The sequence below is a fragment of the Sus scrofa genome, unplaced genomic scaffold (genome assembly GCF_000003025.6).
Source record: "Sus scrofa isolate TJ Tabasco breed Duroc unplaced genomic scaffold, Sscrofa11.1 Contig1734, whole genome shotgun sequence".
Lineage (NCBI taxonomy): Eukaryota > Metazoa > Chordata > Mammalia > Artiodactyla > Suidae > Sus > Sus scrofa.
Genome location: NW_018084938.1, coordinates 7,537 through 21,214, shown reverse-complemented (window position 1 = coordinate 21,214; position 13,678 = coordinate 7,537). Strand labels below are relative to the sequence as shown.

The following is a 13,678-nucleotide window of genomic DNA, read 5'->3' as shown; positions in this document are numbered from 1 at the left end:
AAAAAAAAAAAAAAAAAAAAAAAAAAACTGGAACATAATACACAACTGATGCCCCTTCATCTTGTGAGAACATATGCCCTCAGTGAAAACTTTGTCAGAGTACAGAGTACAATGCCATTTACTTGTTCTAATTTGTGAGTGGTTTCTGAAATGTATGGGTTATTTTTCATAGTTCTTTTACTTTTACTGTACTCTCCTAATAAAAAACATTGACAATTATCGTAGAAAGAGCAGATTTCTTATACTCATCTATCCATTGTGTTCATGGGACATAAAGTTGTGTAACGAAACAGAACAGCTTCCTTATAGGAACCTATCAAACTTAAGCCATAAATAAATAAATAAATCTAATTAAAAGTAATAGTTACAAATATCCTGCTTTAGTCTAACATACTTTCAACTGTGTCCTGCTTTATAAAATATATGCAATGTTTATGCATGTATATATATATACATACAGCTTTTATTTTATGTGTTTGTTAAAAATTATGTGTTAACTCTGGTTTATGTATGTTATCAAAGCAGATTTTAGAATTTAGGGAAATAATGCTGAACAAAATAAATAAAATCACATCTGAGTTGTTCTTACCAAAATAATTATTCTGACTTATGTTCAGGCAGTGACCCCTTTCTTAAGGGTTTCATTTGCCTTATGGACAAAAATATAGTGTGGAGTAAGTCCAGTTCAGTGGTTCTCACTCAGGGATAATTTGCCTCCAAGGGACATATGGAAATGTTTGAATACCTCTTTTTTTTTCTTCTTTCCTTTTAGGGCCACACCTGGAACATAAGAAAGTTCCTGGGCTAAGGGTCAAATCAGAGCTGCACCTGCCAGCCTATGCCATAGCCATAGACACTCAGGATCTGAGCCATGTCTGTGACCTACCACACAGCTCATGGCAATGCCATATCCTTAACTCACTGAGCAATGCCAGGGATTGAACCCTAATTGGCTTCATTTCTACTGAGCCACAACAGAAACCCCTGAATATATTTTGATTATCATAAATGGGGAGGTGCTACTAGCATCCAGTGAGTAGAGACCAGGGAGACAGCCAGCCACTCTAAAATGTACAGGGTAGGAGTTCCCCAGTGGATCAAGAGGTTAAGGATTGACATTGTCACTGCTGTGGCGAGGGTGTGATCTCTCACCCAGGAACTTTTATATACCATAGACGAGGAAAATTTTTTTTAATTAAAAGAAATTTACAGGGTAGAGCTTTCCTCTTCTTCTCCCAACAAGAGTATTGGCCCAAAAGGTCAACAGTGCTGTTTTTAGAAATTCTGGGCTAGATAACCTCTTTTAACAATTTTTTAGCTTATGAATACATTGTAGTTTACTTATTTTAGGCTTCATTTCAAAAATGCAATGTCTTAAATTCTTTTTTTTTCTTTTATGGCCACTACCAGCATATGGAGTTCCTGGGCCAGGGATCAGATCCAAGCCACAGTTTTGACCCATACCACAAATGCAGTAACAGTTTACTTCAGTTAAACCCTTTAACCCACTGTGCCAGGCAGGGGTCAGACCTGAGTCCTGTCTCTGCAGAGGTGCCTCTAATCCCTTATGCCACAGTGGTAACTCCAAATCTTAGGGTTTTTTTACACACTGGAGAATAAGTTTGTAGAACCATGTAATAGAACATATTTAATTAGAAACAATAGCAATGTATCAGTTATAAATTACAGCATGTCCTGTCCACCATTCTTAACACAGTTTTCAGCCAGCTAAAAGAAGGTATGAGTTCTTCAAATCTCTAGCCTTATGCTATTAACATGGAAAACATTATCTTACATGTTTCAATAAAATATTTTTATTTATTTCTGAGAAAACAAAATTTACTCATGGATATATCCCTTGGGAAATAAATATTTACTTTATCCTTTAAATATGACAATTTTTTTGTCTGATGTTATTAGAAAAAATTGTATTTTTCCACTCATGCCGTCTAACTCATTTTCTCCTGACGTCCAGAGCTCAGCATAAAGGGCCATCAAGATGGAGATTCAGCACATTATTTCTGATGTGAATTTGAGATGTTCATTACAATGTAGGTATTTTTAAAGAGTGAGCATATGTTTTACTTTTTTAATTTGTATGTTGTATTACTTTCTCATGACTGAAATGTAATAAGCTTCTTGGCATTCTCTCTTACCATAGATAAGATAAAAATAAAGATAACAGGAGTGCCCTTGCTGTTCAGTGGGTTAACAAACTAATATAGTGTCCTTGAGGATCAGGTCTGGTCCCTGGCCTTGCTCAGTGGATTAAGGATCTGGCTAGCCCCAGAACTTCCATATGCCACAGCCAAAAAGGATAAATAATAAAACCCTAGGATTTTACTATAACACATCATTTTTCCTATATTAGAAGATAAAATATTTTATTCTCTACAAAAATCATCTTTTTTGTTTCATGCATTCTTGAGCAAACTAAAGGAAAATGACCTGACACCTCATAGAGACAGAAAATTTGTTAGGAGTACTGTTCTTTTCACTCATCCCATTCTGAAGTAAGTCTAGCTGGATCATCCATTGTTAGAAGTGGGATATATGTCTTTTAAAGTATAGTATTAGAGAAACATTGATCCTTCCTTTAGCTGATTGGGAAATGGGTTCCACCAGCCATATGCCATGGCCAAACCCTGAGTTCTAGCTCTTTTCTGAAAACGCAAAATTCTTTAGTTGGGAGGGCACCAGCTTCTCCTATAGCTTGACCTTGAGGCTGAAAAATAAGCCTTATCACTGAGACCATGCAAGAGGACAGAATACTGGCATTGTCACAAAATGACATCACCACATCTCTGGATGAGCAAGGACTGGGGCCAGATCTCGAAGCTGTAAACATGTGACCTAGCTGCCACTGCAGTATCTGTTCTGATTGTATGTCACTCTGCTACAAAACTTAGTAGCTGAAAACAATAAGTATTCATTTATCTCAGGAATCTATGCTGTGGGTAGAACTGGATAGAGATAAAGTCTTTGCTTTCCGATGTCTGGAATGTCATTTGGAATGACTTGAATAGCTCATACTAGAATAGCTGGAGGTTGGCTGGGCATCTCTTTTTCAGGGCATCTGCCTTTAAACTTTTCAGGTGTTCTCTTCAGCAAGATGGCCTCAGAGTAGTTCATGAGCAAGTGTTCCAAAAGCCCAAGGCTGAAGCTGCTAGCTTCTCATGTTTTAGCCTTGGAAATTCCATAGCATCATTCCTGTTGTCTCCTATGGGAAAGCAAATCACTAAAGCCACTGGGATTCAGGAGGAAGATTTTCAGTGGATTCACAGCCATGTTTAATCCATGACAGCTCGCTATCATCATTTATTCTCTCTCTTTCTTTCTTTCTTTTTTTTTTTCTAGCAGCTGCACATGCAGTATATGGAAATTCTCAGGCTAGGAGACAAATCAGAGCAGCAACTAGAGCCTATACTGCCACCACATCTGCAACTTATGCCACAGCCTGCAGCAACACTGGACCCTTAACTCACTGAGCGAGGACAAAGGTCGAATATACATCCTCACAGAGACTACATTGGGTTAACTTGCTGAACCATAATGGGAATGCCATAATTTATTCTCTTAACTTCTCAACTCTACATACTTTTCATAGGAATATGAAAAAGCAACCAGGAGGGAACTGATTTGGACAAGTTAGCCCTTAATTCTAGTTTCTCAATTCTCATCCAAAGGGTGTTTTCCATGATTTATACATTACGATGTCAGTGATCCATGCCATTTTAACTAAAAATGACTGTAAGCCCAAACCCAGATATTGCACAGGGACACGGTTATATATATTTAGGGTAGTATAAATATATGTTTTTTTCTATGTATACAAAAAAAAAGTGTAGCAACACTTGAAGCCTCCAGTAAACCAGGGGCCAGTCCATCTAAATATCATCCAAGAAAAATGTCAAAGGATAGGAATTCACCTGGACCTTCCTCAGGGCAGGAGACTCCTGATGCTGAGCTACATGCAACATAATGTGCACTAATTAAAATTGCTTTGATCTCCATTAAAAAATTTGTTAGCATTATTTTAATATCCATTATTTTTACAGATGTAATTGCTCTGCATAAAATGAAACCAAAGATAACATAATGGTGGACTTGTCTGAATACGACATCATGTAGCTCTACTTTTTTTTTTTTCTTTTTAGGGTCACAACTGGAGCATATGGAGATTCCCAGGCTAGGGGTCAAATCAGAGCTGTTGCTTCTGGCCTACACCACAGCCACGGTAATGCCAGATCAAAGTCACATCTGCTATCTACACCGCATGTCACAGCAATGCCAGATCCTTAACCCACTGAGCAAAGCCAGGAATCAAACCTACGTCCTCACGGATGCTAGTCAGATTCATTTCCACTGAGCCACGGCAGGAATTCCAGGCGGCTCTATTTTTCAGAGACACCCACGCAAAAATTCTAGAGTGTCTCTCTATTTCATAGACCAATGTTCCTCGTTCTTTTTCCTGAATCAAGTTGAAAGTTCATAAGGCAGTTTGAGCTGCAACTGTGGATGAGGAAACAGGTTTGCTGAGGCCTAACAGATATGTAAGTTTTCTTTCCTCTATGATGTAGTGACTCAGAGTGTGGATGCTTGGGTCAGATAACCCCTCTGAGTATCCATTTCTTCTACTACCTAGATCATCTCTCTACTGCACCTATGAAATGGGAACCAATAATATTATTGATCTTATAGCAGGTCTGTGAACATTAAATGGAATGATGTATTAGTCATAAGAGGTCACTATGGTATGAGTTCATTTATATGAAATATCCAGAAAAGATAAATAAATGGAAATAGATGGATTGGTGATTCCAAGGGGATGGGGCGAGAAGGGAATGGAAAATGCTTCTTTAATGGGAATGAAGTTTTATTTTGGGGGTGACGAAAGTGTTTTGCAACCAGATAGATGTGCTAATTATACAATGTGGTGAACCAATGAAATAACACTGTATTGTTCACTTGAAAATAATTAATTTCATGTTATATGAAGTTCAACTAAATAAAAAATCTTGTTCTAAATTTAAATTACACACACACATGGGGAATTTCTAATGTCACTCCAGGCTGCCACCATATTATAATTTACCTTTAAATACACATTGAGGCTTCTTTTCTTTTTTCTATCCTTCCCTCCCTCCTTTCTTCTTTGTCCCTCTCTCTGTCTCAGCTTCTCTCTTTTTTAGTATTAGATTTAAGGGGGCACAGAAATGCAACTTTAAATCCAATATCACTAGAATTCTGTGAATATGTGGGGATCTGGATATAATGTTTATATTAATAAGCCAAAAGGAAGGCATGCACTTTAATTCTGTGTGTGTGTCTGTGTCTGTGTAATCACTCATAAACTTTAGTGTGAATGATTATTAAAGGTTTGGGAGTATAATGTCATGCATTAATTTACATCAATTTCATAATGTATCAATGAAGTAGATAAAGCATGTATGAATGTTACCATTTTACAGGAAAAAAAAAACTTCAGCTTCTTCCTCATTAGAACACTTGAATATTTCTCTGAGCAGTGTCTATGTCATTGGATCATATTCCTTGGTTTCCGCAATAACATTTATTCTCTGTGTTGTGCCTTATCCCAAGGTTTTTGAGTTTTTAGACAACATACCCATTTTAAGATTGTTTTATTTATAAAGGAAAGTATATTTTTATCACAGTGAGAGATGAGGCACCTACTGAACAGCTTTTGAGAGGAACTGAAGCTCTGATTACTTTCAGTCTCAAGAGAACAAAAAAGATGCAAATGATCCAACCTGTGGACATCTGAGATTCACATCTACAAGGTGCTACTGCTTGTGTCCCCAAAAGAAAAAGAAGCAATAATAATAACTCTACTCTCAATGATAAGTCCTTTAAGAATCTTGAAAACCTGGTCTTCTCTGGATATTCTGCTTACTCGATTTGCTTAATTGTGAGTATGTTGAGGAAGTAGTGATAGATGTTTCTTTAAAAGCAAAAATTTTTTTTCAGTCTTTTTAGGGCTGAACCTGCAGCATATGGAAGTTGCCAGTCTAGGAGTTGAATTGGAGCTGTAGCAGCTGGCCTATGCAACAGCCATAGCAAAGTGTGATCGGAACACCGTCTGCTACGTATACCACAGCTCACAGCAACACTGTATCCTTAACCCACTGAGCAAGGCCAGGGATTGAACCTGCATCCTCATGGATACTAGTAAGGCTCGTTACTGCTGACCCATGACAGGATCTCCTGGTTTCTTTAAAATTTTGACATTTCCTGCTATCTCCACACTAAAAGCAGCTGTTACCAGCCCTATGACTTCAGTCCTATTCCCAAATAGCCAGATAACAATTTCCTAACTTGTGTTTACTATCTTTCAAAAGCTTTCTTTCTCCTTTTGTGGAAAAAGGACACTGTTTATAATATCCATGTTCAATAGTTTCATCTGTGTGTGTATGTTCATGGTATTTCATATATGATTTATATGATTTATACTGTCAGTTAAAGTCATCTGCACATGTGGGGAAAATTCGAGACATTTCATGGAAAATGGAATGTTGCAGAACTGCAACGTATTTGGCAAGGAAATGTACAAGGAAGATCATTTCTTCCCTAGCTTATTAATAGCAGTTTCTTATATGTGGAATCTAAAAAAGGATACAAATGCACTTATTTGCAGAACAGAAGCAGACTTACAGATTTGGAAAAATTTAGGATTATCAACAGGGACAGATTGGTGGGAGTGGCCTGGGGGTCTGAGATTAGCACTTGCACTCTGTTTTAAATGGAATGACTGGCCAAAGGGGAGCAGCTATATAGCACAGAGAACTCTACCCAATATTCTGTAATAAACCATGCAGGAAAAGAATTTGACAGAGAATAGATATGTGTACATGTATAAGTAAATCACTTTTTTGTACCACAGAAATTATCACACCATTGTAAATCAACTATACATCAATAAATTTACAAAAATATAAAATTACAAAAATATAGTTTCTAGAAATCTTGTAGATCTACATTTATATAATACTTCCAATATAATATTTAAAGAATTATTTTCTGCTTTCCTTGAGCTCATTATTGCATGCCGTCTGATACAAAGCCTGAGCATGGACGCAGATAATGATTTCCATGGCTTAAGACTGCTTTTACTGCCATAGCTCCTACTTCTCCCCAATTCAACTCCAGTGTGCCCGAATAAAGTAGTCTACAAATAAATATGTATTATTTAAAACTAGACTACCTAAGCTATATAGTTGTGGGTTTTTCATTGTTAAACTGGTTGTTGTTGATAGAGTTTTTTTTTTTTAGTTTTTATTTATGATTGTTGTTTAAGTTTGTGTGTGTGTGTGTGTGTGTGTTTGAAGTTTTTACTTCTTTTTGTCTTATAAACGGGTTTCATGATAAATCATTTAGTTTAGGAGTTCCTGTTGTGGCTCAGCGGTAATGAAACCAACTAATATCCATGAGGCTGCAGGTTCTACCCCTGACTCAGTCAATGGGTTAAGGATCAGGCATTGCCCTGAACTGTGATGTAGGTTGCAGATGTGGCTTGGATCCAGCATTGCTGTGGCATGGTGTAGATGGCAATTGCAGCTCCAATTTGTCCCCTATCCTGGGAAAATTTATATGCTGCAGGTATGATCCTAAAAAGCAAAATAAATAAATAAATAAATCATTCAGTTTATATTACTTTAAGGTATAAGTATGTTTATACACTTAGAAATGTATGTATTTATGTATGTAGTTCATAGATAATGTAGTCAGTTATATATTTGTCTGTATATAATATTCTGTAATAGCTTTTACAATAACATAAATGATAAATGAAATATAATATTTCCACATAATGTTTTATATAATTTCAGTTATAAATATGATGAAAACAGTCATATTTGGAGAGCGAATCTCATTGAGAACATATAGTGAAATAATTCCATTTTGGTTTACAGCATAGTGAGACCATTTTTGGCAAATTATTGATTCTTTTGATAGGTATTTGCCTAGAATCCCTTTTTTATTATCATAATAAATGCTTTAACTTTGTGACTTCTCTTGCCAATACTCTACTTGCTGTGTCCTTGATCCTTTAGGATAGCATATTTTCTAATGTTCTTTTGGAGTCATAAGCCAAAAACAAATTACTGTGAAAGAATTTCATATTTTTTAAAACAAATACCAAGTCCTGCATTTAGTGACAGAATGATTCTGTGTTATAGTCACAATTCTAACAACAGGAGAGAAAATCATACCTTGATCTTTGGTAACACTTTTCTCTATTTATATTTTTCTCCTGTCATTCTGTCAAACTGTTGCTAGAACTCTTACTGCCAATTCATTGGACTCACATATGTGGCTTTTATGTGTCCTGGTGTTGAGACATGTTCATCAATATCATGCATATCAATATCATGTATCAAATCATTGTTACATCTTCCATGGGAAAACTAATGCTGGTTACACTGACATAGGAACTCCATTTTTCCCTCTTTCTCTAAATGATAAATAGATAACTTACATAAACTCTGTGGTCTTCATTATTTTTATGATTTATTGTGGATAGATAGAACGTATAACAGCTCAAAGGAAGAGCTATATTGGAACTCAACCATCATAATTCTAATATACTCCAAGAATGTGATGTTCCCATTATACTAAGCAGGCTTGCAGAAGAAAAAGTTTGCCAATACAAACATTATATGTCCCTTTACCGCCAAAGTTTTTTTCTTTGATTGAGCTTATTTCTGAATTATAAAACCCTGATTCTGTATTTTACATTCTGGGTTTATTGACAGAAAAAAAAATGTTCGTTATTTCCAACAATTGTTCCCAGAGGGAGTTAGACTTGGATTGATATTTCTTCCCAATTCCATTGATCTAAAGGGGGTATAGACAGGATCTAACTTAATATCTTGGTTTGTGGGTGATGCACCTCTGTACTAATAGAATGAAGATTTGGGTTTTGATTTACAAGATCCTGAGGATGCATCCAAGCTCACCCAATTCTGATTTCTGTAGTCTCAAGTTCCATAAGAACACAACCAAATATCCTTCCTGAGATGTTTAATGTCTAACATGGCACCTTGCATAAAGGCTGTTTATTCTTTGAAGACACCAATTGTTGCAAACTTATTACAGTAGCAAGAGGAAACACTCTATATGAGTACTTACCATCTCTTTCTAGTCATCCTCTCCTTTACTTTTCTTCCTAGTACTTACCAACATATAAGCTCCTTGACATTATGACATTTTTCTTGTTCACTGCCTCACCTCTAGCAAATACAACATTTCTTGGCGTAGGTAGTAAGTAATATATATTTATTCAATGTTCAAAAGTATACATGAATGGATTAATTTATTGATATTGCACCACAAATATTGTTGAATTAGTATTATATCATGTAAAAAAATGAAACTTAGTGGCAGCCTACATATTGAAAGCAGGACATATGTGACCAATATAGACACTTTAAAGGCACACTGTTCTTCTTTACAGTGAATTTTGGGGTTTATTGTTTTAATGCTAATAAAATCCAGAGATGATAAGGTACATACAAAAATATGAAAGGAAGGAATTTTCAGGAGAAATCGCTCTGCCGTTTTGTTTGATCGGGTTTAATACTAAATAGTAAGTGAACATTTGCTTTAGGGCTGAAGAACAGGTGCTCTGAAACTTAAGAAAAAGTTAACATAAAACAAGACACAGAGACAGTTATCTTAATTAAAGGTGGGAACGGGGGACTGAAGGTCTCAGGGACCAAGAGTGCTGCCTCAAGAAACCACACTGCTCTTTAGGATTATTCCAAGTGAGGAGGAGGTTGTAGGTGTAGGATATAGTTTTTTTATTATTACTATTTTAAAAGTTCTTTTATTACTTTAAAAGTCACATAGCTGGTAGATGGCTAAGCTTTTATTCTGACCTTCAGGCATTTAACAGTCATCAGCTATCTATGCATAGCATGTAGAGAATCATCATTGTGCTTCCACAAATGGTATACCTATCTGCAGCAACCTGGTGTGTGTGTGCCTAGGATTGCACCTTGGTTCTCCTTGCTGATGCATATCTGGCTAACGACCCCTCAGAAACCCCTTGGGACCATGAGGCAGATCTTCCTCTTAATCTTAAGAGGACATATCATGTATGCAAATGGTGTGCCTATCTACACAGATCAAGCATGCTTAGACAATGCATTACGTCCTCATTCAGCTGACCACTTGAATAACTTATGCCTTTTGGTCTTTGTTCTTAAGCTTAAATTGTTTACCCACACTGTGACTGTTTTTTGGAGCAGGAATATGGGGTAAAGTAAAGCAGGACAAGATGGAAATTTTAGTATAGAAAATAGAAGCAAAGAGGCTAAGAAAATATTGTAGAAACATGTCTCCCGACATCCTGATTTACCTTTCCCAGAAGGCACAGCCATGGCATGATTGTCCAAGTGGGGAAACTGAGCATAAGGTGAGGTCAAAAAAAGAAAAAAAAAAGGTCTGTTGTTTGAGATTTGTAAAGGAAGGGAGCTGAATATTATGAAAGATAATGTCATGAGTTACCTGTGTGTGAAAACACGGAAGGAGGTTAGCCAGAGAGGAAATCATTTCCATCACAGCGGGCCATAGATTGTAACCCATGTAAACAGACCCCTTGTACATGTAAGACTGAGTCAGGGGTTTGGCAGGCAGCATTAGAATATCAGTTCTACCTATTAACAGCTTCATGATAGAAGAGAATCCCCTAATCCCAACTTCAATGGTGTGGAAACTGAGAAGAAAGGGATAAAATAATCTCTCATTCCAAAAATTTGAGTGACTATAAATGAATTATGGTACACTTCCGATGTTAATTTCTTTTTTCATCTAACTATGGGGTAAACCTGAAGGTCCCCAGCTATTATTGACACCAAATTATGGTGATCATATATATATATGTATATATATATATATATTTTTATCTTGTTATACAGCTAAAGAGCTATCCAAACCTGAATGCATGGCTGGCTGGAATCATACAGGTGTGAAGGAATTCCTTCTGGTAGGTTTAACTGAAAATCCTAATTTGCTGATCCCTCTCTTTTTGCTTTTTACCCTTATTTATTTTATCACTCTGGTAGGTAATGGGGGCATGATTATGTTGATCTGGCTAAATGCCCAACTTCATACACCAATGTACTTCTTCCTAAGCAACCTGTCTTTTTGTGATATCTGCTACGCTACTGTCTTTGCTCCTAAAATGTTGGTCAATTTCCTTGCAAAACATAAGTCCAGCACATTTTCTGGCTGTGTTCTACAGAGTTTCTTTTTTGCAGTATACATCACCACAGAAGGCATCCTCCTGTCTGTGATGGCTTATGACCGCTATGTAGCAATAGCCAGCCCCTTGCTGTATTCAGTTATTATGACCCAAAAGGTTTGTATTCAGATGGTTCTTGCATCTTACTTGGGAGGGCTCATTAACTCCCTGACACACACAATAGGTTTGCTCAAACTAGATTTCTGTGGTCCTAACACTGTGAATCACTATTTCTGTGACATTCCTCCTCTTCTGAGACTTTCCTGTTCAGATGCCCATAACAATGAACTGCTGCTTTTGCTATTCTCTGGGATCATTGCAATGTTCACTTTGATTATCATCATGGTCTCTTACATCTGCATCATCATTGCCATCCAGAGAATCCACTCAGCTGAGGGGAGGCGCAAGGCCTTCTCCACATGTGCCTCCCATCTGACTACTGTGACCTTACTCTATGGGTCTGTGACCTTCAGTTACATCCAGCCAAGCTCTAAGTATTCCCTGGAACAGGAGAAGGTCTCTGCAGTGTTTTATACTTTGGTGATCCCCATGCTAAACCCACTGATTTATAGTCTGAGAAATAAGGATGTGAAGGAGGCAGCGAAATGGTCTATATGGCGGAAGAGAACTTCAGCTTGACCCAATCTTCTCTATGGCTTTGCAAACCTAACATTAAACTGAAAATAGACTTTCTGTTAACCTGTATCACAGATATGACCACAGAGTTTGACCTGAAGATGGAAAATCACTCCATTTCACCCTTCATTGTTTTGTGACTTAATAGTTTCATTCTCAAAAGAGCTGATAAATATTTTTTCCTAAAAAAAAAAAAACCCATGATAAACTCTGAAAGTGCTCACATGGATTTTAAAGGATCTGCTATTGACTCAAATCAAAAGAATAGTCCAGTAATAAGCATGTATCAAATGCAACATTATGTCAGAGAGAAATGGAAATGTTTCCTTAGCATGGTTTTTATTGATATACCATTATTTTTTGTTCTAAAAATCCAATCACTCAACTAAAAAATCTATTATTCAATTATTTATTTATTTATCTATTTATTTTTTGTCTTTTGACTTTTTAGAGCTGCACACGTAGCAAATGGACATTCCCAGGCTAGGGGTCTGATGGTAGCTACAGCTGCCAACCTATGCCACAGCCACAGCAATGTTGGATCCAAGCTGCGTCTGCAACCTACACCACAGCTCAAAGCAGTGCTGGATCCTCAACCCACTGAGAGAAGCAAGGGATCAAACCTGCAACCTGAAGATTCCTAGTCGGATTCGTTTCTGCTGTGCCATAATGGGAACTCCCTATTATGTATTTAAATGGCATATTTTAATAGTATCTTAGAAGAATGACTATAGAAAATATATTTCTCATTAGTTATAGTTTGTTCATTCAATAATTTTTTTAGAGCTGCTTATGCATCATGTGGAAGTTCCCAGGCTATAGGGATTAAATCAGAGCTACAGCTGCTGGCCTATGCCACAGCCACAGCAATGCAGGATGGGACCCACCTCTGCAACTTATGCTGCAGCCCTAGGCAACACCAGATCTGTAACCCATTGAGTGGGGCCAAGGATGGAACCTACATCCTCTTGGATACTAGTTGGATTCATCACTGCTGAGCCACAATGGGAACTCCTCAACACATTTTTATTGAGTACTTTTATTGTACCAGTTACCTTGTTTTCCAAACCTAAATAGATTTAAGGTATGGGCAAAAGCTGTTAAGAGGATCAGGCAACAGAGGAATATGGTAAAGAGGAAGGACAATTAAAATATAGGAAAATAAATGAATTTGACTCTAGCATGGAATTTTAAAGCAAAAATCGTCAAAAATAAATCTCTGAAGTTACTTAATGCCACCTGTATAAAAGCCTTTTAATGCCAGTATAATATATTTTAGACTCTATCAATGGTTAATAAATGCAACTATAAATGAAATGTAAATATACACTTCCACAATGTCACTGTTATTAACATTTTGGAAAATCAAAGAACATATTAAGAAAAAGTTACTCCAAGATTCAAGGGATAGTTCATGAAAATTATCCACAGACTTGAGAAATGATTAGGGTTTAGGCATTCTTTTTCCTCTTTCTTTCTTGTTTTTAGATTTGCCTTTTTTTTTTTTTTTAGAAAAAAAATAGTTAAATGATTGGGAAGTTTTGAGCCTGTGTCATTAGTCAGATAAATTAGATAAGAGAAAAAATAGATGTTATATATTCCCGTCATTAGAATTGCTAAAGGAAATTTCTAGGAAGTGTATATAACCAAGAACAATGAGAAAAAGATGAGAGGTTTCCTAGAATGTTCGGGAGCTAACAGAAAGCTGAGAACTGAAGAAAGAGAGAAGAATTTAAGTAAGAGATGTTGCCAGAGAGGAAAAGGGGTCCAGAATAT

The 13,678-nt window shown here is 36.6% G+C and overlaps 1 protein-coding gene across 1 annotated transcript; it reads left to right on the top strand.

The window, feature by feature from the left end:
• Positions 1-10,966: 10,966 nt before the first annotated feature.
• Positions 10,967-11,905, top strand: LOC100153732 (olfactory receptor 1052-like). The gene has a single exon (XM_001926036.2). The coding sequence runs from the start codon at positions 10,967-10,969 to the stop codon at positions 11,903-11,905; it is 939 nt and encodes a 312-aa protein (XP_001926071.2).
• The last annotated feature ends 1,773 nt before the right edge of the window (positions 11,906-13,678 follow it).

Bases quoted from the DNA above. Each gene is read 5' to 3' on its own strand.
- LOC100153732 (XM_001926036.2), top strand. From the start codon at position 10,967: ATGGCTGGCTGGAATCATACAGGTGTGAAGGAATTCCTTCTGGTAGGT.